Source organism: Cervus canadensis, chromosome 26 (genome assembly GCF_019320065.1).
Source record: "Cervus canadensis isolate Bull #8, Minnesota chromosome 26, ASM1932006v1, whole genome shotgun sequence".
Classification (NCBI taxonomy): domain Eukaryota; kingdom Metazoa; phylum Chordata; class Mammalia; order Artiodactyla; family Cervidae; genus Cervus; species Cervus canadensis.
In genome coordinates this window covers 40855166-40880174 of record NC_057411.1, presented here as the reverse complement: position 1 = coordinate 40880174, position 25009 = coordinate 40855166, and the positions used below count along the sequence as shown (strand labels likewise).

Sequence of the window (25009 nt, the reverse complement as noted above, 5' to 3'; positions counted from 1 at the left end):
GCCCCAGCAGGACACAGGGGCCTGGGAAGAGCCCTTTTTACCTTGAGCCCTCTTCCTCGGCTCTGGGTCTTGCTCCCACACCCCCGCAATTTCTCTCTGGGGAAGTCCTAAAGCCAGGGTTGGTTGGAAGTCTGTAAAATGGGGGCCCTAATCTGGGCAGCTGCGACAGTGGCCCCGCTTTGGAGAGGGTGGGTCAACGGATCAGGTTAGAAACCCCCTCCTTCTTTCCAGGACGACCCCTTTCTGCGCCAGGAGGCGGGAGACTGCGCTGCTTGGAGCATCCCGAGCTTTCTCTTCCGATCCGGACCAGATAAACCCTCCGACGCGGCTCGCAGCGCGCTCTCTTTGCCCTGAATTTCCTTCCCTCCAGCTACCCTGGGCGTCCCCCCAAATCCGGGCCCCCTCCCCAGCTTGGAGAGCGCCCCCCACACCCTGCACCCCCGAAAAACTCCCCCCGCCCCGCACTCCCGCCTCGATTCCCATCCGTGCCTCCTTCCACCAGGGACACGCCCTCTCCCGCACCCAGCCACGCACACGAACTGGACTCTCCCTTCTCTACCGCCCTCTACCGCCTCCTGGAACCCTCCCCGTCGGACCCTTCCCCATTCTTCAGGACTCCAGATCGGCTCGACTGCAAGGTGGGGGTGGGAGGGAGCACCTTTTCCCCTACTTTGGGGGACTGCTCCATCCTTAGCATTTCCCCCCCTACGCCTGACTTCCAATTGCCTCGCGCCCTGGCCGCCGCCCCGGGATTGCGCAGCCCGCACCTCTCTTGGCCGCCCGCCCCCTCCCCATCCCCGGCTTCCAGCCCTGTGGGCGCCCTCCCGCTGCTCGGAGCCTCCTATCTGGGGCGCGATCCCACCCCTCCCCTGTCCCCCCGCCCCCAGGTGCCGGCGATCGCGGGGTCCCCCGGGGAGCGCTCCCTGCTGCGCCCTGCCCGCGCTCCATTGTGCGGCCGGTGCGCGCGCTGCGTCAAGGCTGCCGCCGCCACACGCACGCACTCACCGCGCTCAATTAACCCCCGGGAGCGGCAGGAAGGGAGGCGGCGAGCGGGAGGAGGGAGCCCAATCGCGCGGCGCCCCCGCCCCGGCCCCGCGCGGCGCCGCCTCCGCCATTGCTGTGAGCAGGAGCGGGCGACGCGGAGGCTCGGAGCGCGGCCGGAGCCCAGACCTGCCGGAGCCTGGCGTGGGGTGAGTGCGGCCGGTGGGACCGCGGGGCGCCCGGGCTGGACCCTCCTGGCCCGGGAGCCGGGTCCAGGGCCGCGCATCACCCCTAGGTGGGAGGGACGGGGTGGGGGGTGGTCTCCGGGCAGGTCTCCGGCGCAGCGGCGCCAGAACCGGGGAGGCGTCTAGACCTCGCGGGCAGGGGCGGCGCCCCCTCCTCCGCGGCTTTGCGCCCCTGCACTCGGCGCTTTTGTCCAGCCGGTGGGAGTCCGTAAATACACCGCGCCCGCCCCTCACCCCTAGAGCCGCGACCTCTGCATCCTCACGACCCTTCCCCGGAGACCAGGCAGGGGGCCGGAGAGCTCGCCGACGCCCGGGACAGCGGGCGGGTCCGGCTCGCGGTGACTCCCGCCCGGCCCTCGCTCCGCAGGCTGGCAGCCTCGGGTCCCCCGGAACCATGGTGAAGTTGGGGAACAATTTCGCGGAGAAGGGCACCAAGCAGCCGCTGCTGGAGGATGGCTTCGACACCATCCCCCTGATGACGCCCCTCGATGTCAATCAGCTGCAGTTCCCGCCCCCGGATAAGGTGAGAGGCCCCCTCCCACCCCGGCATCCCGCACGGCCGGGTGCGCACCTCCAAATCTCGGGTGGCGGCCGAAACAAAAGGATCGCGCCGCGTGTGCTCTGGGGACGGGCTTGGGCGGGGTGGAGGACGCGCCTCGGGGGACCACGTACCCGCGAGGGATTCTGGAGCGGGCGGTCTGCGCCCCCCATCACCCCACCCTCCGCGCCCCGCCTTAGATGACAGCTTCGTACTGACCCAGGAACTGCGCGGTCCGGGAAAGATCCTTTCTTAATTTTCATGGGACCCTGATCCGAGAGAGGTCCCGGGCCCCTCCGCCGCCAGCCCAGCTCTGCGCCTGCCCGCCCCGGAGTAACAGGGGCTCTGCTTCGGGGGTGAGCCCAGGAGCGGCTCGGTTGCCCCTAGCGCCTTCCCGGGTGGTGCAGTTTCCGATTTGCCCCCTTGCAGTGAGGAGGCCCCTCTCCTTGGCCAGAGGGACCCTCCCTGGGGGCCTCCTCCTCTCCCCCCGTCACAGACACACCGGTGGTGGCTGCGGCAGGATGCGCGCTCCTTCGCCGCCACCTTCCTCTCTTTGTTCCTTTTGTGAAAATCTCCAAATAAGCAGAACACTCGCGCTCCTCCGTGTTAGTGTAACTGGGGACAGCCAGCCATTCATCATCCTCTCCTGGAAGTGGGATTTTTGTGTGTGTGCGCGCTGAATTTAAAGAATCCCCTCTTTTTTAAAATACAGCTTGCAGTCGAGTAGCTTTCTGTCCCTTAAGAGCAGTCTTTTCAAGAGTTAATGCTTAGAAAACGTTTAAAAGCCTAGACAACTGTGTCGTGAAACAGAGACCTAAAATTGGGCACTCGCATCCTTTCTGCCCGCCTTGCTGCTCTTTAGAAGTCACCCCAGCCACCAGGAAGCGCCCTCTCTTCCCCGAAGTGTGCTGGCATTTCTTGTTTGGTTCAACGCCTGGCAGGGCGGTTCTGACTCAGGACTTGTCCTTTATTCCAGCCTGTTGGTGATGATGGGTGACCGGGCAGGGGTGGGGATGGGGGGGAATATCCCTGCCATGGGTCCATCCTCTCTGGAGGATTCCTTTATTCACATGGTGGGCCCTTTGATAGGCTTACTTAGCTCCTCAAAGTGGTTCTGATCCCCCCAACTCTGTGTTTGGGTAAGTAGGCAGCGGGGCAGGGGCTGGAGGGAGGCTGAAGCAAGTGTTTCATTTCAAGGAAATGGATCAACTGATTTCGACTGTGCACCTGGGCCATGTGGGACCACTCTGGGGCACTGATGGTCCAAAAGAGGCTTTGAGGGAGGGGCAGGGCTGCCTGAGACCTTGGTTCTCACCTCCCTTTTCCTGCGTAGGTTTCAGGCTTGCCCGGTTAGCACAGCCTGGCATCCCCATCCCCACCTTCCCTTCCTGCCTTAGCCCAGGAGCCATGGCAGCAAGTGCCAGGAACACAGCGTGCCTGGGCAGCACCGCTGTCAGACGCTCCCCTCCTCTCAGCCTCCTCTCGCGTCCTAAGTCTGTTCCATTTTGGAAGCAGTTGGCTTATAGCAGGGAGGAGGTTTCAGGCAGGTATGAAGTCTTGACCAACCAGCTGGGCCGTCCAGGAGCAGGCTTGTCGTTGAGTCACTCAGTCATGTCCGACTCTTTGAGACCCTTTGGACTGCAGCACGCCAGGCTTCCCTGTCCTTTGCTATCTCCTGGAGTTTGCTCACACTCATGTTCATTGAGTCGGGGATGCCATCCAATCATCTCATCCTCTGCCACCCCTTTCTCCTGCCTTCTATCTTTGCCAACATCAGAGTCTTTTCTAATGAGTCGGCTCTTCACATCAGGTGGCCAAAATATTGGAGTAACCTAGGCTGCTCTGAAAAATGATGAATCTCCCATCCCTGTGATGCTCCCAGCTGGAGATTCTAGCAGGAAGTGATAGTTGGGTCAGAAGATTTCTAAGGTCACAGATGAAGAAACCGAGTCTCTGAGAGTTTACAGGACATGTTCAAGGTCATTCAGCTGAAGGCCACCACTCTCCAGGATTGAAGATCCAGCACGACCTCTTGCTTTGCCCTCTTGGAACCAGACCGTGCTCACACGGGATGTCTCTTCACCCCAACAGTGGCACCGTGTTGCTCCCAGCCCAGGTTCAGGGAGGTGATGTCACCTGTCCCAGAGGACACGTGTCTGAGGGCAGATAGTGCAGATAGGGCTGTCAATGGACTGTGTGCTGTGTGCCGAGGTTCTGGAGCTGCGACAGTGCGGGTGGTCACAGAGCTGGCAGCCGCGTCAGGGCCAGTCTCCGCTGACGTGTGTTGACTGCTTATTATGCAGCAAGCCCTTGTCTGTGTGATTTACAGCTTTCACTTCCTTTCATGTTGCTGACATTAGATGGTAACTACCACTGTTGCCCCATTTTACAGATGTGGAAATGGAGGCACTGAGAGTAAGGAACTTGCCTGAGGTCAGCCTTCTAGTGGCAGAGGCAGGCTGAAGCTGGGCCAATAGGCTACTGAGCAGGTCCCCCCCCGGGCTGAGGGTCCCATGGATTCCCTCCTCCTCCCAGTAGCCCAGCCAGATGGGCCTTGCTCCCATTTCGCAGGCCAGGGCACTGAGGTTCCAAGTGGCCATGGGTGTGCTCAAGGTCACACCTGAGCTCGTCAGGTATAGTTGGGTTTCGAGGATGGCAGGGTTAGGCCCTAGTGCTGCCCTGGAGATGGGTGCCCCTGGACTGGGCACGCAGGCTGTCAGGCTGGGCAGAGGAGAGCTGCATGCAACGGAAGGGAGGGAGGAGGGAGCCAAGGGTGTGCTTACAAGCGATGTGGCCCTTGGATGGGTTTTCCAGTGTCACGAGGCGTGAGCCAGTTTCTCCCTGAGGCTGGGTCCAGTGTCACGGCTCAGTGTGGGATCCCCGCAGTCTCCCGAGTCCTTGTTCTGCCCTGGGTCCCAGCATCATGCAAGGCAGTCTGTCCCACCCAGTGAAGGGCGCTGCCACTTGGGTGAGGAAGCGGGTTGGCGGCGGGGGGCTGGTTCTCTGCAGTCCAACAGACACTTCTTGGCTCCTGCTCTGGGGTGGGGGTGGGCGTTTGGGGATTAGAGACGTGTAGCCCCTGGATACCTCACTGCCTCATCAAGTGGGGACAGAGAAGGAAACAGTCCCAGAAACAGGGTATCAGGAGGGCAGTAAATGATGCAGAGAGGCTGAGGGTGGAGGCTGCAAGGCTGGGTTAGGGTTCATCTGAAGCTGGTGGGGGTGATGGGAAAAGGTTTGCCCTAGGCAAAGATAGAGCACGTTTGACTGGTTGGAAAAACATCTCCTGCTTCACAGTGGAGAGGGGAAGGGTAACAAGGAAGGAGACCCATTAAGTGTGCAGGAGGGGTAAGAGACACAGGATCAATCCCTGGGTTGGAAAGATCCCCTGGAGTAGAAAGTGGTCAACCCACTTCAGTATTCTTGCCTGGAGAATCCCATGGACAGAGGAGCCTGGTGGGCTACAGTCCATGGGGTCTCAAAGAGTTGAACATAGCTAAAGCGACTGAGCATGCAGAGACAGGGAAGAGAGGAGGATGGTGGGGGTGAGACAGAGAGACTCCCCAAAAGTGATTTGCCTGAAGGCTGGCTTCTTGCTCCTTCCTAATCCTGGAGGGAAATAGTGCACTTGAATCTTCTTATTTTACCCCTGGTAGCATATAAAAAATAAATGTATCCTTTCTTCCCACCACCCAGACCATGAAGCTCTGGGCAGTGATCAGTCAGTTTAGTCTCTCAGTCGTGTCTGACTCTTTGCGACCCCACGAACTGCAGCACGCCAGGCCTCCCTGTCTATCACCAACTCCTGAAGCTTGCTCAAACCCATGCCCATCGAGTCAGTGATGCCATCCAACCATCTCATCCTCTGTCATCCCCTTCTCCTCCTGCCCTCAATCTTTCCCAGCATCAGGGTCTTTCCCAATGAGTCAGTTCTTCGCATCAGGTGGCCAAAGTATTGGAGCTTCAGCTTCAGCATCAGTCCTTCCAATGAATATTCAGGACTGATTTCCTTTAGGATGGACTGGTTGGATCTCCTTGCAGTCCAAGGGACTCTCAAGAGTCTTCCCCAAGCACCGCAGTGAAGGGAGTTCACTGTGAAGGGAGCACCAGATAAGGAGGCGGGAGCCCCAGGTGCTGGGGGAGCACTGCATTAGGCGTCTGGGGCCCTGCTGACCCCTAATAGGCCTGCTGCTTATTATCTTCGTGGCCTTGGCTTCGGAACTTAATTTCTCTGCCTCTCTGCTGTCATATTTCCCTCCTGGTGCTGCTCTCAGGATTATCAATGGGTAATTTCTCTGCTAGTCTTGGCACAGAGGAGAGTTGTAATAAGTGGTGACTGTACTCATTCTTCTTGTGAAATACTTCCTGGCAAAATGGTGACTTTGAACACTAGCATCCACCCCCCCACCCCAACCTGTCCTCTTTGGACAGGTGTGTTGGAATGCATGTGACCATTCTCTTGACTGTTTGCTTCTGTTTCCTGAACAAGGTGGTTGTGAAAACTAAGACCGAATATGAACCTGACCGCAAGAAAGGCAAAGTGCGTCCTCCCAAGATAGCAGAGTTCACGGTCAGCATCACCGAGGGCGTAACTGAGAGGTTCAAGGTGAGTGGCCCTGGAGACAGGTGAGATGCTGCTTTTGCCCCCAGGACGGGTCCACTGAGCTCCAGAGATGACCTGTGGAATGATGGGAACAGAATGAGACACTAATGTGGGCTGACCCCAGATATGCAAAATTGACCTTGTGGTCAATTTAAAATTAAAATTTTAAATTTCTTCTTTCTTTTCTTTATCTTCAGAAAATGATCATTATTACCAAGTTTTAATAATAGGGACAACCCACTCCTCAACTTTCTTCTAGGCAGAGGTATATATGGCTTCCTGGGTAGCTCAAACAGTAAAGAATCTGCCTGCAATGCGAGAGGCCTGGGTTCGATCCGTGAGTCTGGAAGATCCTATGGAGAAGGGAATGGGAACCCACTCTAGCATTCTTCCATGGACAGAGGAGCCTGGGGGTCTACAGTCCATGGGGTCACAAAGAATTGGACACGACTGAGCAGCTAACACTTTATAAATAGTAAAATCTTTACCTTAAGTGCAGAAAAGGGGCAAAGAACAACAAAAAGGCAACCATTGCCCTTAGTTGGTGCAAGACCCAGTCTGAGCCTTTGCATTGCAGGCTCATCTGAGCATCCCTCCCCAGGGGGTCAGTACTCTGCATGTAACCTGTTTTGCAGATGGGGAAGTTGAGACACAGGCGGTCACAGCTGTCCCTTACAGGGCCAGGAGTCAGAGGTGGTCCACTCTGGAGCCCTTGTGTTCACACTCCTCCTCTCACCATCCTTCACAGGATGCAGACGTGTGGGGCCCGGCCGGCTCTGTACACAGGTTGCTTGAAGTGCTCACTTTGGGGAAAGAAACTTTGCTCCAGACCATTCTTCAGGGAGAGACAGCTACTGAGAGGGTCAGGGTTCCAGCCAAGCCTGGGGACAGAGCCTTCTCCACTGAGTCTGTGTGGCCTCTGCGGGTGGAAGCAGCTGTGATGGTTGAGAAACAAGTTAGGGTATTGATATTCTGGAAACTTTGTTTCTTTCGCAAACATGAAAGATGGTAAAATAGAGGCCCTCACCTAGATTCAAAGGAATGATTTAGGAGACATAAAACATAAGTCACGCAGGCCCTGAAGAGTGGCCTTGACTGGCCACTCTGGTTGTCACCCACGTGGATGTGTGAGCAGTGTCTTTATGCTGGGTGCATAGAACCTGCCCACCCCCATGTGCTGCAGTTTTCCAAAGCCCCTTTGTATATTGCATCATGTTTTATCTCCCTGTCAACCCTGTGAACTGGTTACGAGATAAAAGTCAACTCCAAAGGAGGGAGTGGCTTTGTGGGGTGATTGGGTATGCCAGGACATAATCTGGCTTTAAATCATCCTTCCCATCGCTTGGTCCTGCCTTCCTGGGCTGGAGGGAAACCAGCCAGGGGCCTGCCTGAAAACCGTTCAGCAGGTCCCATCAGAGTCGCCGTGTCTTTTGTGTCTGTGGGGGTGTTTACTTGTGTGTCCGCTCATCTAATCCTATCAGCCTTCCCGGAGAAGCAAGTACCATTAGTGCAACTCATTTTACAGATGGAGAAGTTGAGGCACAGACAGGCCTGTGTCTGTGGTTTCTGCTGGTGCCCAGGAGGGTGTCCAGGTGGAGATGCTCTTCTGGCGGTTGGGTCCTGGCGTGGTGGTTCATCTGTGTTGCGAGGTTCATGGGGGACCAGGTCAGACTGACCTAAGGTCACCATCTCTCTCCTGCTCTGGCCGGCTGCTTGGCGTGTGCCTCTTCTCGGGCCACTTGCTCAGCCCGTCCTGTCCACACCTGGGGCTCAGCCCCTGGCTGAGGCAGAGGTGACCTCATTTTCAAGGTCATGATAACCGTCACCATCTGGATCTCTGAGCATGGCTGGGTTTGCTATCCCTGCTTTGAACCCTGCCTCTTCTGGCCCTGGCATTTTGTGTCCCTACAAGGCGGTACGCTTTGTGGCCCTTGAACGGCCATCCCTTCATCTGTGAGTTGCCTGCAGGCTCTGACCCCACCTCTGGGCTCCTTCGCTTGTGCCTTTCACTCACCTGATGCAGGCCCCCAGGTCCCTTATTTAAGGCATGGATGACGCACCAGAGCCTCCAGGGCTCTCAGCCACGGCTGGGCCTTTGTGTGGTTACCAGGCTCCGGTTGCCAAGAACCTGGGCCCAGAAGATCGGTGCCATCCCAGGGGGTGGGCTGCGGTGGCAGAGGTCCTGCCTTCTCTGCCTCCACCTCCCGGGGATGTCTAAGAGGTGTTGTCCACAGTTGGCACTCAGCGGAGTTTTTTGCACTGCAGTGGCCTGTTTCCCCAGTTCTGTGTGTAAACCAGGCATGTCTGTACACTTAGATCTGTGGCTTCCCTGTGACTCATGGCCATCCTGAAGGGAGCGTCGTAGCCCCTTTTGCAGCTGAGGTTGTTGAGTCCCAGGAGGTCACCAGGGGCTGGGGTCCTCCCCACGACTCTCTGCCTCTGAGTCCAACGCCCTTCTAGCACACCTCCTGCCACACATACCACTCCATGAGCCCTGCTTTCAATTCCTAGACCCGGTTCCCCTTCCGTCACTTTCCAGTGCCAGCTCAGATATCACCTCTGCTGTGAAGCCTCTTGGGATTAACCTCACCCTCCTGGTGGTTCCACTGCCCTTTCTAACGAGGCAGTGACAGCCTCTCACAGTAATGGAGTGCTCCCAGGAGCCAGACTCTGGGTCAAGTTCGTTATGTTTATGATCTCATTTTATACTCAGAAACCTCAGGGGGCAGGCACTGTTATTATCTGCGTTTTGCAGTTGAGGGGGAATCGAGGTAGGAATCTTGAACCTGAGCAGCCTGTTATTGGCTGTAACACCTGAGGTCCAGGTGGCTTCTCCTGAAGGACACATTTGCACAGGATGCTCTGAGCCCCAGGTGACCCATGTGCTGCTGGACTGACTCGCTTCTAAGAAGCCTTTTCCTTTGTTGATTCAGAGCCCTTCCCAGTGCCTGCTGCCCCGTGGCCTCCATCCGAACACTGGTCACCCTCCTTTCCAGCAGCCTTCAGAAAAGGAGGGGCCCAATGTACCTTGAGTCCTCCCCATGTGAGCCTTGGGTTTGAGCTTTTTATGTTGTGGTGCCCTTTCCCTGGCCCATGCTTCTCTTTGGGTGTGAGGCCTGTGACCTGGTGTCCTGGTGAATGGGGTGAGTCTGTCCAGTTATTAGCAGGGGTGACCTGAGTTGGTGACCTGGGGGAGGCGGCTGGTGTGTAGTGCCCCCGAGCCACCATCAGGCAGGGTGGAGGTGCGGGGCTCTGGGTGCAGACAGAACTTTCCAGCCCCTCCGTGTCAGGCAGGCGAGGAGCTCCCCGATGCCCTCCGTCTGGTGCTGGACACTCATGGTGACAGCTCTGTAAGTCGGGGTGACAGACCAGGCTGCTGGCCCCGAGTGATGGAGGCTTGGTGAAATTTCCAGGGACCCTGGCTTGTTGGGTACCTTTGATGGTAGCTCCCCAGGAAGCCCCTCTCTGGGCCAGGTCGGGGTGTGAGTCCTTTACAGGTGATCATGCAGTCAGCAGGTGACATGCCCAGGGTCCCACAGTCAGTGTGAAGCGACCTGGCCAGCTTGACCCAGAGGCCTGTGGTCCCAGCTCGCTCAGCTGAATGACCTGTATCCTGTACACTTCCTGCTTTTGCCTCCAAACAGGAAGCAGGTGTAGCCGGTTCCCTGCCCGCCTGCCGTGGGGGTCTGGGTGCAGAATGTAGCCTCCAGGTGTGGTCTGGGGCCACCTGTGTTGGAATCACCTGAGGTTTGATTGTAGCAGCAGGAGCTTGGACCCTGGGGGTATTGTAACAACCTCTCCAGATGATTCTTTTGGGTTCGTGACCTTTTGTGGGTAGGGCTGCTTTCTAGCACGTGGGCAGGGCAGGCTCAGGAAAGCAGGTGCCTTTTGAAGATGCTGAGGGTTTTAGCCCTTCTAGAATGTTCTCTCGGCCTTTTTTCCTGCCCACTTATGTTTCTCGCATCTCTGAATGCACGCAGACAGTGAGGCATGCTTCTCTGGTGGGTGGTGTCAGCTGGCTGAGGGCAGGGGGCTCTCTTTTGGAAAACTGGGGTGCATGTGGGCAGCAGAGAGGAGGACCTGCAGGCCCGCCCCCCCTGCCGAGGCTCAGTCATGGCTCTCCTGGGATAGAACGTCTTTCTTGTCCTGCTGGTGACCGGGCAGCTTCCATGTGGCTCCCCAGCTCAGCTGTCCCTTCATTCTTTCCGGCCCCGTGTGTGAAGGGCCAGAATGAAACCATGCCTTTCAGCCGTCGAAGCAACAAGTAAATGACACGGCCCCCTTTTGTCTGTAACTTGTGTAGTTCAGGAGTGGGAGGCCGCCACTCTGAGCCTCATCTTTATATGCCTTTGGATGGCATCCTCGCGACGAGATGTCTTTTTGGATGTTGCTTTATGATTATCACCCGGGGATTAATCTCTTGGCTACGAGGTTGCTAGGCTGGTTGCTAGGTAACCGCTGGCTGGGGAGAGGGTTTTCTGAGGCTCTTCCACACGGGGATTGCTGGATGAGCCACCCAGCGGTGGCCCAAAGTCTAGGCTTCCGAAGAGGTTGGTGTCAACAAGGAAAGTGGTCGCTTAATTAATTGGAGGTGTGTTTATGCTGAGAATAAACACGGGCCTGAGATGTTTCTCAAATGAACTAAACCTAAACACTTTTAATTGCGCGGTCCTGCTCACCCATGCAGAAGCAGCGGGTCACGGTGTTCTGTGGGCTTCTGGAGGGTGGAGGGGCCGTAATGAGGCAGATTAAAGGAAGGTTTCTGCTTGCAGCTGCCGTGATGGAGGGCTGTTGACGCCTCTGACATCCACACGCATTCTCCTTGCAAGTTCAGGGTTCGGGTGGACAGGCTGCACCCCAGCCCTGCTGCCACGTTGCCTTCGGGCCTTTAAGAGATTCCAAGGTCAGCCTCGCCCAGATGGCGCAGGGCTGGGAGAACGTCCTGGGAGGAGAGACTGGATGTGTTTGTATGGGCCCTGTGTGCTGCCCTGGGGAGTCCTTTGGCCTTCTGTCCACAAATGAATCTGTGGGTAGGGACTTCCCTGGTGGTCCAGCGGTTAAGACTGTGCACTCCCAAATGCAGGGGCAGTGGGGGGCGGGCGGTTAGATCCCTGGTTTGGCAAATAAGATCCTGCATGCTACACTGCCTGGCCAAAACATACAAAAAAACAAACCAAATGAATCTGTGGGTGGTTTGTATCTTTTCTCGCATCCTTAATGACCTTGAGCTTCCTGTGCCGTCAGTCAGTCTGTTTTTCCACCCTCTCCAATAATCCCCTGGTGTGCTTCAGGATGCATTTGTTAAATATTTATGAACGGTGACACCCTTTCCTTGGCACTCACCTGTGGGGGCGGTCTTCACGAGGTGGCACTGGGGATCCTAGGAATACTTCAGCAGCTTCAGCACCCTGTCACCTTTGGCAGGGTGTCAGGTGGGGTTCCCCTGCCCTGTTTTGCGGTTTCCTGGCCCAGTTGTACAGTGGGGGCTTCACCCAGAATCGAATAATTAAGTGGATTGAGTCATCTGGGGGGGGGTGTGTCTGTGTGTTCACTTCATGTGGGTTACCTAAAATATTTAAGTGCTGTAAATGCTTGGAGATGTCAGGATTCATCTTATGTTTCCAAGAATTTTTTTTTTAAACTGCATTACTCAGCAGAAAAGCACATTTCTCTGCCCTGCCCCGCCCCACCCGCCCCCCCAGCCCCAAGGGTGGGAGGGCAGAGATAGCAGAGCAAGAATGACCCAGCTACCATCGACCCAGTGCTGCCTGCCTGCGTTCTTACTGTCTTCAAGGTTGATCTTCTGTCCTGGTTTTGAAGGTGGGGAATTAAGGTCAGAGAGGAGCCCGGCCCAAGGTCAGCCAGCTAACTGGGGGGTAGCAGTGGGATTCAGACCCACGTCCATCTGACACACAGCCTGCCAAGCTCTGATTTCCATAGCGGCAGCTATGTGGGGTTCATGGGGTGACTCTGCCTTGCTGCAGATGCCCTAGTTCCCACCCCAGTTGAGCAGCGACCCCTGGGAGGGCCCCCAACAGGCGAGGAGACCCCAGCCAGAAAGAGCAGGTGGGAACACAGCAAAGTCAAATGTGCTTCAAGCTCCTCGTCTGTGAAATAGGGTGAACTGCCAGTTCCCAGCTTGTGGTGAACATTTAGAGAACTGGTACAGGGGCCAGGGCCTTGTGAGTAGCGTGGCTATATTATTAATGGCCCAGAGTGGGACACTTTTGGGAGTGGCAATGGACCCTGTGCATTTGGGATGCTGGGGCAGGAACCGTTGACAGGACTGTCCCGAGCAGGTCGGGCATATATGGTCCTCTCCTTATAAATTCCTTGTAAGTTCACCCTGAGCCCCATAGCCTATTTGCTGTCCATTCCTGGCTGTTCTTTCCAGAACACACCCCTGGAACCCCTCTCTGGTCTCTGGGGTAAGGCTGCTCTGGCTTGGAGTTCCCATCTGTCTCTCTAGGACCCCTGCCATAACCTGGCCCCCTGTCTCTGCTTCCTCCCGCCCCGCCTTTATTTGGAGCAAACTGTGTTGGAAGGACCGATGCTGAAGCTCAAGCTCCAATACTTTGGCCACCTAATGTGAATAACTGACTCATTTGAAAAGACCCTGATGCTGGGAAAGATTGAAGGCAGGAGGAGAAGGGGATGACAGAGGATGAGATGGTTGGATGGCATCACCGACTTGATGGACATGAGTTTGAGCAAGTTCCAGGAGTTGGTGATGGACAGGGAAACCTGGCGTGCTGCAGTCCATGGAGTCGCAAAGGACACGACTGAGCAACTGAACTGATACATAATATAAAATTTGCAATTTTAAAGTGTTCAATTTAGTGACATTTATTACATTCACAGTGTTGTCCAACCATCACCACTATCTCCTTTCAGAACATTTTCAGTCACCTCTAGGGGAGACCCCATACTCACTGGCAGTTACTCCCCGATTCCCCCTGCCCTTAGCTCTAAGCAATCACTCATTTCTTTTGTGTGTCTGTGGATTTTCCTATTCTGGACACTTCATAGAAATGGAATCATACAATAAGTGGTCCACATTGTGTTTATCTCTTCATCTGTTGATGGACGTTTTGTTGTTCCCGCCTTTTGGTTAAGTGTGAATAGTGCTGGAATGAACATTCATGTACAAGTTTCTGTTTGAGCACCTGTTTTGCGTTATCTTGGGTTTGTACCCAGGAGTGGAATTGCTGGTTCATGTGTTGATTTTTTTTTTTTTTATGTGTTGATTTTTTGTTTAACATACTGAGGAATTGCTGTTTTCCACAGTAGCTGCACCGTTTTACATTCCTGGCTGCAGTGCACAAGGTTTTCACTTTATATTCTCACCAACGATCGTTATTTATTTTTATTGTAGCCATTCTAGTAGGTGTGAGGTGGTATCTCATTGTGGCTTTGGTTTACATTTCCTCACAATGGATAATGATGTTGAATCTCTCTTCCTGTACCTTAGCTATTTGTTTATCTTCTTTGGAGTGATGTATGTTCAAGTCCTTTTCCATTTTTAATTGGGTTGTTTGTCTTTCTTTTGTTGAGTTGTAAGAGTTTTGTATATATACTCTGGATACTAGATCCTTACCAGATGTATCATTTGCAGATATTTTCTGCCATTTTTGGGGTTGTCTCATCATTTTCTCACCCATGTTCTTTAATGCACAAAATTTTAAAATTTCAGTCAAGTACAGGTTATTTTTATTTTTGTTGATTGTGCTTTTGGTGTCATATCTAAGACATCATTGCCAAATCCAGGGTCATAAAGATTTACCTCTTATGTTTTCTTTTAAGAATTTTATGGCTTTAGCTTTTATATTTAGGTTTTTATTCCATTTTGAATTAGTTTTTATATATGGCATGAGGTCAGGGTCCAACTTGATTCTTTTGTGTGCAGATAGCTTGTTGTCCTGACACTATTTATTGAAGAGACTCTTCTTGACCCTTTGAGTGGTCTTGGCACCCTTAGTGAAAAGTCAGTTGACCATGAACACACAGTTATATAGTTCTGGACTCCTCCATTCTATATCATTGATTTATATAGCTATTCTTATGCCAGTCCCACACTGTTTTGATTACTGTAGCTTTGTAGTACATTTTGAAATTGGGAAGCCTGAGTCCTCCAACTTACTCTTCATTTTAAAGATTGTTTTGGCTATTCACAAACCCTTGCAATTTCCATTTCTATGGGAAAAATCTGTTGGGAGTTTGCTAGGGATAGTATTGAGTGTAGATCAGTCTGGGACGGATTCCCATCTTAACAATATTGTCTTCCCATCCGTGGTGTCATTCCATTTATTTGGGTCTTACTTTAATTTTTTTCAGCAGCGTGTTATATAGTCTGCAGTGGACACATTCTTTCACTTTGTACAGTCAGCTGCAGAAGTAGAAGTAATACTTGTGACTCACCAGCACGAATCACAGGTGTGCTGTGTGTCACACTGCAAGTGATGCTGAGATTTCGGGAACTGTTGAGTCTCACCATTCCTTTGAAATCATAATATTGTAAAAGCTTGTTGTTTGATGTATTAATAAGGAAGCATGCATATATTATATCACACATCTACATTTTTGCAATATTTTCATATTAGTATTTCAGTATCCTTGGTTTTCTTTCCTGTGTATCCTGTCTTACATCTTTTTAAGCATGAGTCTGAGGATTGACAGGCTTCATGTGACTGGCAGGGGCATAAACGTGATGGAAACCCTGCACCAGGCTTTTCCCTGACCCCTGCTGCTCCCACACGCTGTCCCTTAAAGCCACTGCCCACATCAGGGGGATGAGGGCCACCATGGGGGGCATGTGGCAGAGGACACGGGGTGATGAGTACAACCGCATACAGTAGCTGTAATTTCATCCCACCGTCTCCTGCTTTGGAGCTTTTATTGACAGCTGCACAAAAGAGATGTCAATTTCGGGAACATGTAGAATCTGCTCTAAAACACACACACACCGTGCACACGTGTAAACTGATGGCCAACATCTGTCCTTCAGGCAGCTGGCGACACCTCCCAGAGCTGTGAGAAACGCTAATTTGGGGTGTAATAGCGGGGCAGCCACCCCCTGGAATCCCGCAGTACTCAGGATCCATCTGGGCTCCCTCCTCTTGGTATGACGGGCTTCCCAGGTGATAAGGAACCTGCCCGCCAACGCAGGAGATGTAAGAGATGCGAGTTTCGATCCCTGGGTTGGGAAGATCCCCTGGAGGAGGGCACAGCCACCCACTCCAGTATTCTTGCCTGGAGAATCCAATGGACAGAGGAGCCTGGTGGGCTACAGTCCATAGGGTCACAAAGAGTCGGATGCAACTGAGTGACTTAGCATGCACGCACTCTTGGTGTGACACATGGGGTCCTTTGAAGCCCAGCCTGTGGCCCCTCTCCTGCAGGACACGTGATGCTGCAGCCACACCAGCTGAACTCGCTGTGTCCTGGGGCCTCCCGGCTTTGGCACAACCTCCGTTTCCCTCGGACAATAACACTCTTTGCTGAGTTTTCCTTGCTTAGCTACTTGTCCCTCAAGACTAGACCCCTCTCCTGGACATTTCCCCTGCATGAGTGTCTCTACTCTTGGTTCTCATCCTGCGCTGTAACGACTTAACACCACTCAGCAGAGGCCAGGGCTGACCCTGCCGGCCAAGGTCACTCCAAGGTGGCCGCTGTCAGGTCTCCCGGGAACATCCGCCAGCCCCTGGGGAAGCTGATGACCAAGGAAGCAAGGCTCATGGGGCCCAAGGTGCTTTTCTACCTCTTTTTTTTTTTTTTTTTAAAGTCTTATAATTGCCTTGGACCAAAGATGAATATAATCCAGGCTAGATTCATTATTGTTTATTCACTATTTTTTATTTTCTGTTTTTTTTTTAAACAAAAGTTAAAACTATTTTCTGGGTCATTAAAAGCATTGTGGGTTTGTGTACCTGATAAAGTCATTGGTCCTGAAAGGAAGGCCCTGCCTCTGAGGAAACACCCTTCTACCAGCCAAGGGACCCCCTGGCCTCCATCCCTGGCCTCCAGGCCTGCAGCCCAGCCCAGAGAGGACAGCTTGGGCACTGCCCATCTTCCCGGGTCGCAGAGCTGCCTGGGGTCCTACCTCCTTCCCATGCGCCATCCTTTCTGTAGTAAAAGCCAGGCAGACGGTGCCTCCGCAGACTGCATTTCTGTGCTATTTGATGTGCAGACACCCTGGCTTGGCTCCAGGTCCCCAAGGGTTGCCCTGTGACTCCTCACTGGGGGACGGGCCACCTGCACCCGCTCACTCATGGTTCACTGAATTCGGGAGGCTCCTCTGTGTGCCTGGTGCTTGGGTTTCAGCCTTCCTGCAGGGGCTCAGCCTGTGGAAGTGGACGGGCTTGAGAGGAGGTGAATTCGTTTCCTGGGGCAGCTGTGACAAGGACCGGCAGCTGAGAGGCTGGTGGCCACATGTATCTGGAGGCCAGAAGTCCTGAGTCAGCCCTGCTGGCTGGACTTCCTCTGGGGTGTGGTCTCCTTGCCTCTGCAGCCCCTGGAGCTGCATTGCTCACGTTCCTTGCCCTTCAGCCACTTGTCCGTCTCCATAACCTGCAGCACAGCCTCTCCAGTGTCTGTCTGCACCAGCATCCCATTGCCTTCTCCTCTGTAGTCGAGTCTCTCTCGGCCTCCCTCTCAGAAGTTCACCTGCCTGTGATTCCACTCCTGGACAATCCAGGAGAGTCTTCCGTCTCGAGATCCTTGACTTGATCCCACCTGCAGAGACCCTTTGCCCATGTAAAGTGAAAGTGTGAAAGCGCTAGTCGCCCGCTTGGATATGCCCCCAGAGGAGGGGCCTTCCTTGCCTCTTCTGGGCCTGGGGGGCGGGGACGGGGGGACCGGGGCTTGCCAGCAGTCCTTGGCTTGTGGCTGCACCACCTCCATCCTCCGTCTTCACGCGGCCTCCCTGAGCATGTGCCTCTGTGTCCAACGGTCCCCTTTTCATGACCCAGTCGTCCTGGATTAGGGCTCACTCAAATAACCTCAATTAATGTAATCACACCTGCAAGGACCCTGTTCTAAATAAGGTCACATTCACAAGTACCTGGCATAAGAGGGGCATAGTTCAGCCTTGACAGGGGCCCAGCACGTGGGACTGGCAATGTGCCCTCAAGCCCTTGAGCGCTTACCATCCTCTTGATAAACCTGTCAAAGTGAGGGGCTTGTTCCCTGCTTCAGAGATGGGATGCACAGGGGACCTGCTGTCACGCAGGTGGTGGGTGGCAGAGCTGGGTCCAGTTCTGAGCCAGGTGGGGATTTTCCCGGAGAGGCCCATGGTCCTCTTCTCGGTCAGTGGTGACCGCGGTTGGGGGGCACCATGCCCAAGTAGTGAAATATGAACCTGAGTTGTGAAATGTGAACCGGAGTAGTGAAACGTGAACCTGTTTTACTCCCCCCACCCCCCATAGGGTGCTTCCCAGGTCTGAGTAGACTCTGGGGCTCAGGAAAGGTTCAGGGTTCACAGAGGCTTTGAGTGAAGGGGAATGAGACAGCCTGCAGGTGTGGGAGGCTTTGCCATGCCCCACGCCTCCTGCTTCCCTTGTAACTCAGTCGGTAAAGAATCTGCCTGCAATGCAGGAGACACAGGTTCGATCCCTGGGTAGGGAAGATCCCCTGGAGAAGGAAATGGCAACCCACTCCAGTACTCTTGCCTGGAGAATCCCATGGACAGAGGAACCTGGCGGGCTACGTCCATGGGGTCACAAGAGTTAGACATGACTTAGTGACTGAACCACCACCACGCCTCCTGCTGACTCTGGGGATTTATTCCTTTGCCCTCTTCATCGGCTGCTGCAGGGGCCGTCGTGTTCTCATTTTTCAGTGCTGTGAGCACCTTGGCCATCGAGCCCAGGAATCCTGGGTGAAAGGTCCGGGCCTCCTCTTTCCCAGGAGGAGAGCCCTGAGAAGGTGCTTCCCCATGGCCCCGCGGAGAAGGGGTTATTTTTACACCTAAACAGATGGGGTGCTGTGAACCAGACTCCACGTGGCTTCCTATCCAAGTGACAGGTTTAAGGATGCGTGTCTTTCCAAGACTTAGGATCATCTTCTTTTTTAAAAAAAATTGAGATGTAATTGACATAGAGAGAGCATGATATTAGTTTCAAGTGTGCAACAGACTGATTCAATATTTGTGTGTATTGAGAAATGATCACACTCTAAATCTAGTTAACATCTGTCACCACACACAGAGTGACACATTTTTTTCCTTGTGATGAGAACTTTTAAGAACTCCTGTCTCAACAACTTTCAGATATGCAACATAGTGTTTTTAACTACAGTCACTGTGCTATATACCACATCCTCTTGACTTCATTTCAGTTCAGTTCAGTTGCTCAGTTGTGTCCAATTCTTTGTGACCCCATGGACTGCAGCACGCCAGGCTTCCCTGTCCATCACCAACTCCCAGAGGTTACTCAAACTCATGTCTATTGAGTTGGTGAGGCCATCCAACCATCTCATCCTCTGTTGTCCTCTTCTCCTCCTGCCTTCAATCTTTCCCAGCATCAGGGTCTTTTCCACTGAGTCAGTTCTTCATATCAGGTGGCCAAAGTATTGGAGTTTCAGTTTCAGCATCAGTCCTTCCAATGAATATTCAGGACTGATTTCCTTTAGGACTGACTGGTTTGATCTCCTTGTAGTCCAAGGGACTCTCAAGAGTCTTCTTCAACACCACAGTTCAAAAACATCAATTCTTTGGTTCTCAGCTTTCTTTATAGTCCAACTCTCACATTCAAACATGACTACTAGAAAAACCATAGCTTTGACTAGACAGACCTTTGTCAGGAAGGTAATGTCTCTTCTTTTTAATATGCTGTCTAGGTCGACTTGTTTATCTTTAATTGGAAGTTTGTATCTTTTGACCTCCTTCACCCAGTTCTCCCACCCCAACCCCCTGCCTCTGGTACCACCAGCCTGTTCTCTGTATCTTTGAGGTCAGTTTTTTCCTGTTTGTTTTTTTAAGATTCCACACTTAAGTGAGTTCAAAACAGTGTTTGTCTTTCTTGGTTTGACTTATTTCACTTAGCATAAGGCCCTCAAGGTTTACTCGTGTTGTTGCAGATGGCAAGATTTCCTTCTTTGTATGGCTGAATTATATTCCATTGAATATATATACTACATCTTTATCCATTCATCCATCAATGGCCACTTAGGTTGCTTCTGAATTATTATAAATAATGCAGCAGTAAACATAGGGGTGCAGATGTCTTTTCAAGCTGGTATTTTCATTTCCCTCAGATAAATACCCAGAAGCAGGATTGCTGGATCATATGGTAGTTCTCTTTTTAATTTTTTGAGGAACCTCCATACTTTTTCCATAATGGCTGCACCAGTTGACATTCCCACTAACAGTGTGGAGGATTCCCTTTTTCCCATGTCCTTGCCAACCATTATTTCCTGTCATTTTGAAAATTGCGATTTTAATAGGTGTGCAGTGATATCTCATTGTGATTTTGATTTACATTTTCCTGACTAGTGACGTTGAGCACTTTCTCATGTACGTGTTGCCCATCTGTATGTCTTCCTTGGAGAAATGCCTATTCAGTGCCTCTCCCCATTTTTGTTGGGTTGTTTGGCTTTTTGCTCTAGAGACATATGAGTTTTTATGTATTTTGCATATGAGTCCCTTATCAGTTACATGATTTTCAACTATTTTTCTCCCTTTCAGTAGGTTGCTCTTTAATTTGGTTGGTGGTTTCCTTTGCTGCACAGAAGCTTTTTAGCTTTGATGTCCCACTTGTATATTTTTGCCTTTGTTGCTTTTGCTTAGTGGGCCAAATGCAACAAATTGCCAAGACCAATATCAAGGGACTTACCACCTATGTTTTTTTCCTAAGAAAACTCATGTTCAAGTCTTTAATCTGTCTTGTGTTAATGTTTATATATAGTGTTAGGTAGTGGTTGCATTTTATTCTTTTGCTCAAGGCTCTCCAGTTTCCCAGCACCATTTCTTGAGGAGACTGTCCTTCCCCATTTTATATTCTTGGCTCTGTGGTCATAAACTAATCGATCGTACACGTGTGGGTTTATTTCTGGGCTCTCTCTGCTGTTCCCTTGGACTGTTTGTTTCTGTGCCAATACCATACTGTTCTGCTCACTGTAACTTTGTAATATTGTTTGAAATCAGGGGGCGTGATGCCTCCAGCTTTGTTCTTTCTCAAGATTGCTTTATTTATTTGGAGGCTTTTGTGGTTTCATACAAATTTGAGGATTGTTTGTTCCATTTCTGTGAAACATGGAATCAGAATTGTGATAGGGCTTGTATTGAATCTGTAGATTTCTTTGGGTAGTGATAGTATGGACATTTTAACAGTATTAATTCTTCTAACGCATGAGCACAGAATCTTTCCAGTGATTTGTATCTTCAGTTTCTTTTATCAATGTCATGGTTTTTAGTGTACGGACCTTTCACCTCCTTTGTTAAATTTATTCTTAGATATTTTATTCTTTGGGATGCAGTTGTAAGTGAGATTGTTTTCCTAACTCTTCTGATAGTTCATTTACTAGTGTATAGAAATGCAAAAGATTTTTGTATGTTGATTTTTTTTATCCTGCAACTTTAATTTGTTGATTACTTCTAACAATTATTTGGTGGAGTCTTTAGGGTTTTCGATAGTAAATTTGTCATCTGCAAATGGCAACAGTTTTACTTCTTCCTTTCTAATTTGGATGGCTTTTTCCCCCTTGCCTAATTGCTCTGACTAGGATTTGTAATATTATGTTGAATAAAATTGGCAAGAATGGGCATCCTTTTCTTGTTACTGATCTTGGAGGAAAAGTTTTCAGCATTTCACCATTTGAGTGTGCTTATAGCTTGGGCTTATTATATATGGCCTTTATTAGTACGTTCCCTCTATACCCACTTTATTGAGAATTTTTATCATGGATACATGTTAAATTGTGTCAGATGTTTTTTATGCATCTATTGGTTTGGTCATATAATTTGTATCCTTCATTTGGTTAATGTGATATATCACGTCTGTGGATGTTAAACCGTCCTTGAAACCAGGGGATGAATCCCACTTGATTGTGGTGTATGTAGTTAACGTGTAGTTGAATTCAGTGGGCTGATATTTTATGGAGAACATCGTCTAACAACGCTTGTTAACCTGTCATGTGCCATAGACCTCCTTTTGGAATAATTTCAGGTGCCCCCAAAGAGAATATAAAGGGTTACGGAGGAGGACAGTTCCTTTAGATATAGCTCTCCCCATGAACAACCGCGCTGTTCTAGACTATGGGAAGGGCTGCCCTCGCTGCTCCCAGGGGCTGCCAGCAGGTAGCCGGGTCCCAGGCGCTGCAGATTTGGGTGAACGGTAGCCAGGTGAATGTGGGGAGCGGGGCTCAGGGAGGCTCAGGCATCGGGCCTGGGTCGGGGGGCTGTGTGTCTGGCCCGAGAGCCCAGGTCTGCATCTGCTGGCCATGGGGACAGCTGCAGCAGCAGTGGGCATGCCCGTGGTGACAGCTGCCGCAGCGGTAGCAAATGGTTCCTTCCAGAGCATCCTCTGTGTCCAGATCTGTCCTCTGATCACTGCCTTGAGTCAGTCCTCCAGCGTCCCACCAGCCCTGGGTGCTGAGTCCTCTCACTGCTATTGGCTGGCAGGACCCTGGGCCCGGAGGAGCTGGGTGACTTACCCAGGGTCTGGCCGTCCCTCCCGGGCACCGCAGGCAGGCAGGGTTGCCGCTCCTGCTGGAAAGCCCTGCACATGCTCCGTGCTGCCTCTGCTGACACACGTCCCCAGGGCCACTGCGCCCACCTCTTCCCACCTCCTTCATCACCCTGCTCCATGTTCGGCCGCCTCTGCCGACCCCCCAGGCTGCCCTCCTGAGCTGGGTGGTCTTGTCCTTGCCTGCGTGTAGCCTCCTCCAGGATCCCTGATGGGACCTTCCCTGTGGCTGCTATGGGTCCCGAGGCAGCCGTGGCTCCACCCCGTGTCCCCGTGTCAGACTCGGGCTCCACGTGCAGGGGGTGGTGTCCGGACAGGCCGGAGTGGCCCTTAGAGCAGTAGAGTGCCCTGGCAGCCCAGTGAGGGGTCACCGGAAGAGAAGGGAGACATGGGGGACAGAGACGTTGATGGGACAATGGAGTGCAGAGATGGGAAGGGCCTCATCAGGGTGACACAGAGACTCCTCGCCTGCCTGGGCGTCTGAGGGGCTGACCCCTGGGGAGGGAGGCCGAGGGGGTGGGTGTCACCCAGGCTGCAGTGAGCATGGCTGGGGGGTGGTGGGGAGGGTTGGAGGTGGGCACTCTCATGGCTGGGGCAGTGGCCAGGGTGGCCATGTGGGGTTAAGGGAGGGAGCAGTGGATCTGGGCCGGGGACCTGGGCACGGCTCCTGGTCACACCTCCCGACTTGACCCGCAGTGCCTTTGAATGCCCTTTGCACGCCAGGACGCACACTCACCCTGCCTGGCAGCTCCTGGCCTCCAGGGTGTGCCTTCGAGACCCAGAGGCAGCATCATTTTGTCTCCCGATCCCTGGGCCCTGCAGCAGGGGATGTCTCATCACCCGGCCCAGTCTGCTCCGGGACCGTCACGTGTCCACCTGCAGACATTCTTAGACCCATCCCGTGGTCCGCCCAAGCTGTGCTGGGTGCTCCGCAGACGGCAGTGCAGAAAACCAAGTCCCGTGCTTATGGGGACCACCCTCTGGGGAGGGGCAGGCTCTCCCTGAACACTCTTGTCCAGGATGGAGGTGATGGGGGCCCCTGAGGGTCTTCCCGGCTCAGCTGGTCCCAGCTCAGGGGTGGGGTTGGCATCTGGGACTCAGGGGCATCTGTGAGACAGCTGATTAGCTGGTGACTGATGCGTCACCAGGGTGACCAGCAGTGTCAGAGGGCAGCCACACCCACAGCTCCACGGCGTGTCCAGCATCCCTGAGTTCCAGTTATAGGTGTACCCCAGGCTGTCTACACTGGGCCCAGAATACATGAAATGGCCACTTTACAAAGAAGGTGATGTGTGGATGTGATAAAAAATGAAAATGGTTCAGAAATTGTCCAGTGTGAAGTGACTCTGCTGACCTTCATCCCCAGAGGCCTCCTGGGTCCGTGTTCTGTGCCTCCTTCCAGAGACAGCACCTGTGTACCCTGGTGTGGGCCTGTGTGTGTGTGTGCGTCTGTGTGTACGTGTCTGTGCGTATGTTACTGTGTGTGTGTGTACGTGTCTGTGTGTATTACTGTGTGTGTGTGTACGTGTCTGTGTGTATATTACTGTGCGTGTGTGTACATGTCTGTGCGCATGTTACTGTGCGTGTGTACGTGTCTGTGCATATGTTACTGTGCGTGTGTGTACATGTCTGTGTGTATTACTGTGTGTGTGTCTGTGAGTATGTTACTGTGTGTGTGTGTGTCTGTGTGTGTTACTGTGTGTGTGTCTGTGTGTCTGTGTGTGTGTTGCTGTGTGTATGTGTCTGTGTGTGTTACTGTGTGTATGTGTCTGTGTTACTGTGTGTATGTCTGTGTGTCTGTGTGTGTGTTACTGTGTGTATGTGTCTGTGTGTATGTTACTGTGTGTGTGTGTAGGTGTCTGTGTGTATGTTACTGTGTGTGTGTATGTGTCTGTGTGTATGTTACTGTGTGTGTGTGTACATGTCTGTGCGTATGTTACTGTGCGTGTGTACGTGTCTGTGCATATGTTACTGTGCGTGTGTGTACATGTCTGTGTGTATTACTATGTGTGTGTGTCTGTGAGTATGTTACTGTGTGTGTGTGTCTGTGTGTGTTACTGTGTGTATGTGTCTGTGTTACTGTGTGTGTGTCTGTGTGTCTGTGTGTGTGTTGCTGTGTGTATGTGTCTGTGTGTGTTACTGTGTGTATGTGTCTGTGTTACTGTGTGTATGTGTGTCTGTGTGTGTGTTACTGTGTGTATGTGTCTGTGTGTATGTTACTGTGTGTGTGTGTAGGTGTCTGTGTGTATGTTACTGTGTGTGTGTATGTGTCTGTGTGTGTTACTGTGTGTGTGTCTGTGTGTTACTGTGTGTGTGTATGTGTGTGTGTATGTGTCTCTGTGTGTGTCTGTGTGTGCGTTACTGTGTGTCTGTGTGTTTTACTGTCTGTGTGTGTTACTGTGTGTGTATTTTTCTGTGTGTGTGTGTCTGTGTTACTGTGTGTGTGTCTGTGTGTATATGTCTCCGTGTGTATGTGTCTGTGTGTGTGTATGTGTCTCTGTGTGTCTGTGTGCATGTGACTGTGTGTGTGTGTGTGTCTGTGTGTGTGTTACTGTGTGTGTATGTCTCTGTGTGTGTGTTACTGTGTGTGTATGTGTGTGTGTGTGTGTCTGTGTGTATGTGTCTGTGTGTGTGTCTGTGTGTGTTACTGTGTGTATGTGTCTGTGTGTGTGTTACTGTGTGTTACTGTGTGTGTGTATGTGTCTATGTGTGTGTTACTATGTGTGTTACTGCGTGTGTATGTGTCTCTGTTACTGTGTGTGTGTTACTGTGTGTGTGTGTCTGTGCATCTGTGTGTGTGTCTGTGTGTGTATGTCTGTGTGTGTATGTGTCTCTGTGTGTGTGTCTCTGTGTGTCTGTGTGTGTGTCTGTGTCTCTGTGTGTGTCTCTGTGTGTATGTATGTGCATCTGTGTGTCTGTGTTACTGTGTGTGTGTTACTGTGTCTGTGTATATGTGTCTGTG

The 25009-nt window shown here is 52.4% G+C and overlaps 1 protein-coding gene across 2 annotated transcripts in view; it reads left to right on the top strand.

Annotated features, from left to right (window-relative positions):
- Positions 1-513: 513 nt before the first annotated feature.
- The window catches only part of NSG1 (neuronal vesicle trafficking associated 1), a 34799-nt gene continuing 10303 nt past the window's right edge, over positions 514-25009 (top strand). The window contains exons 1-3 of one of the 2 annotated variants that reach the window (XM_043447657.1): positions 514-638; positions 1594-1749; positions 6254-6370. In XM_043447657.1, coding sequence (XP_043303592.1) covers positions 1621-1749; positions 6254-6370 — 246 coding nt within the window. In that variant the 5' untranslated portion in view covers positions 514-638; positions 1594-1620. Of the gene's footprint in view, positions 639-1004; positions 1191-1593; positions 1750-6253; positions 6371-25009 lie in introns of those variants that run through there. The other variant, XM_043447658.1, reaches the window with a different exon arrangement.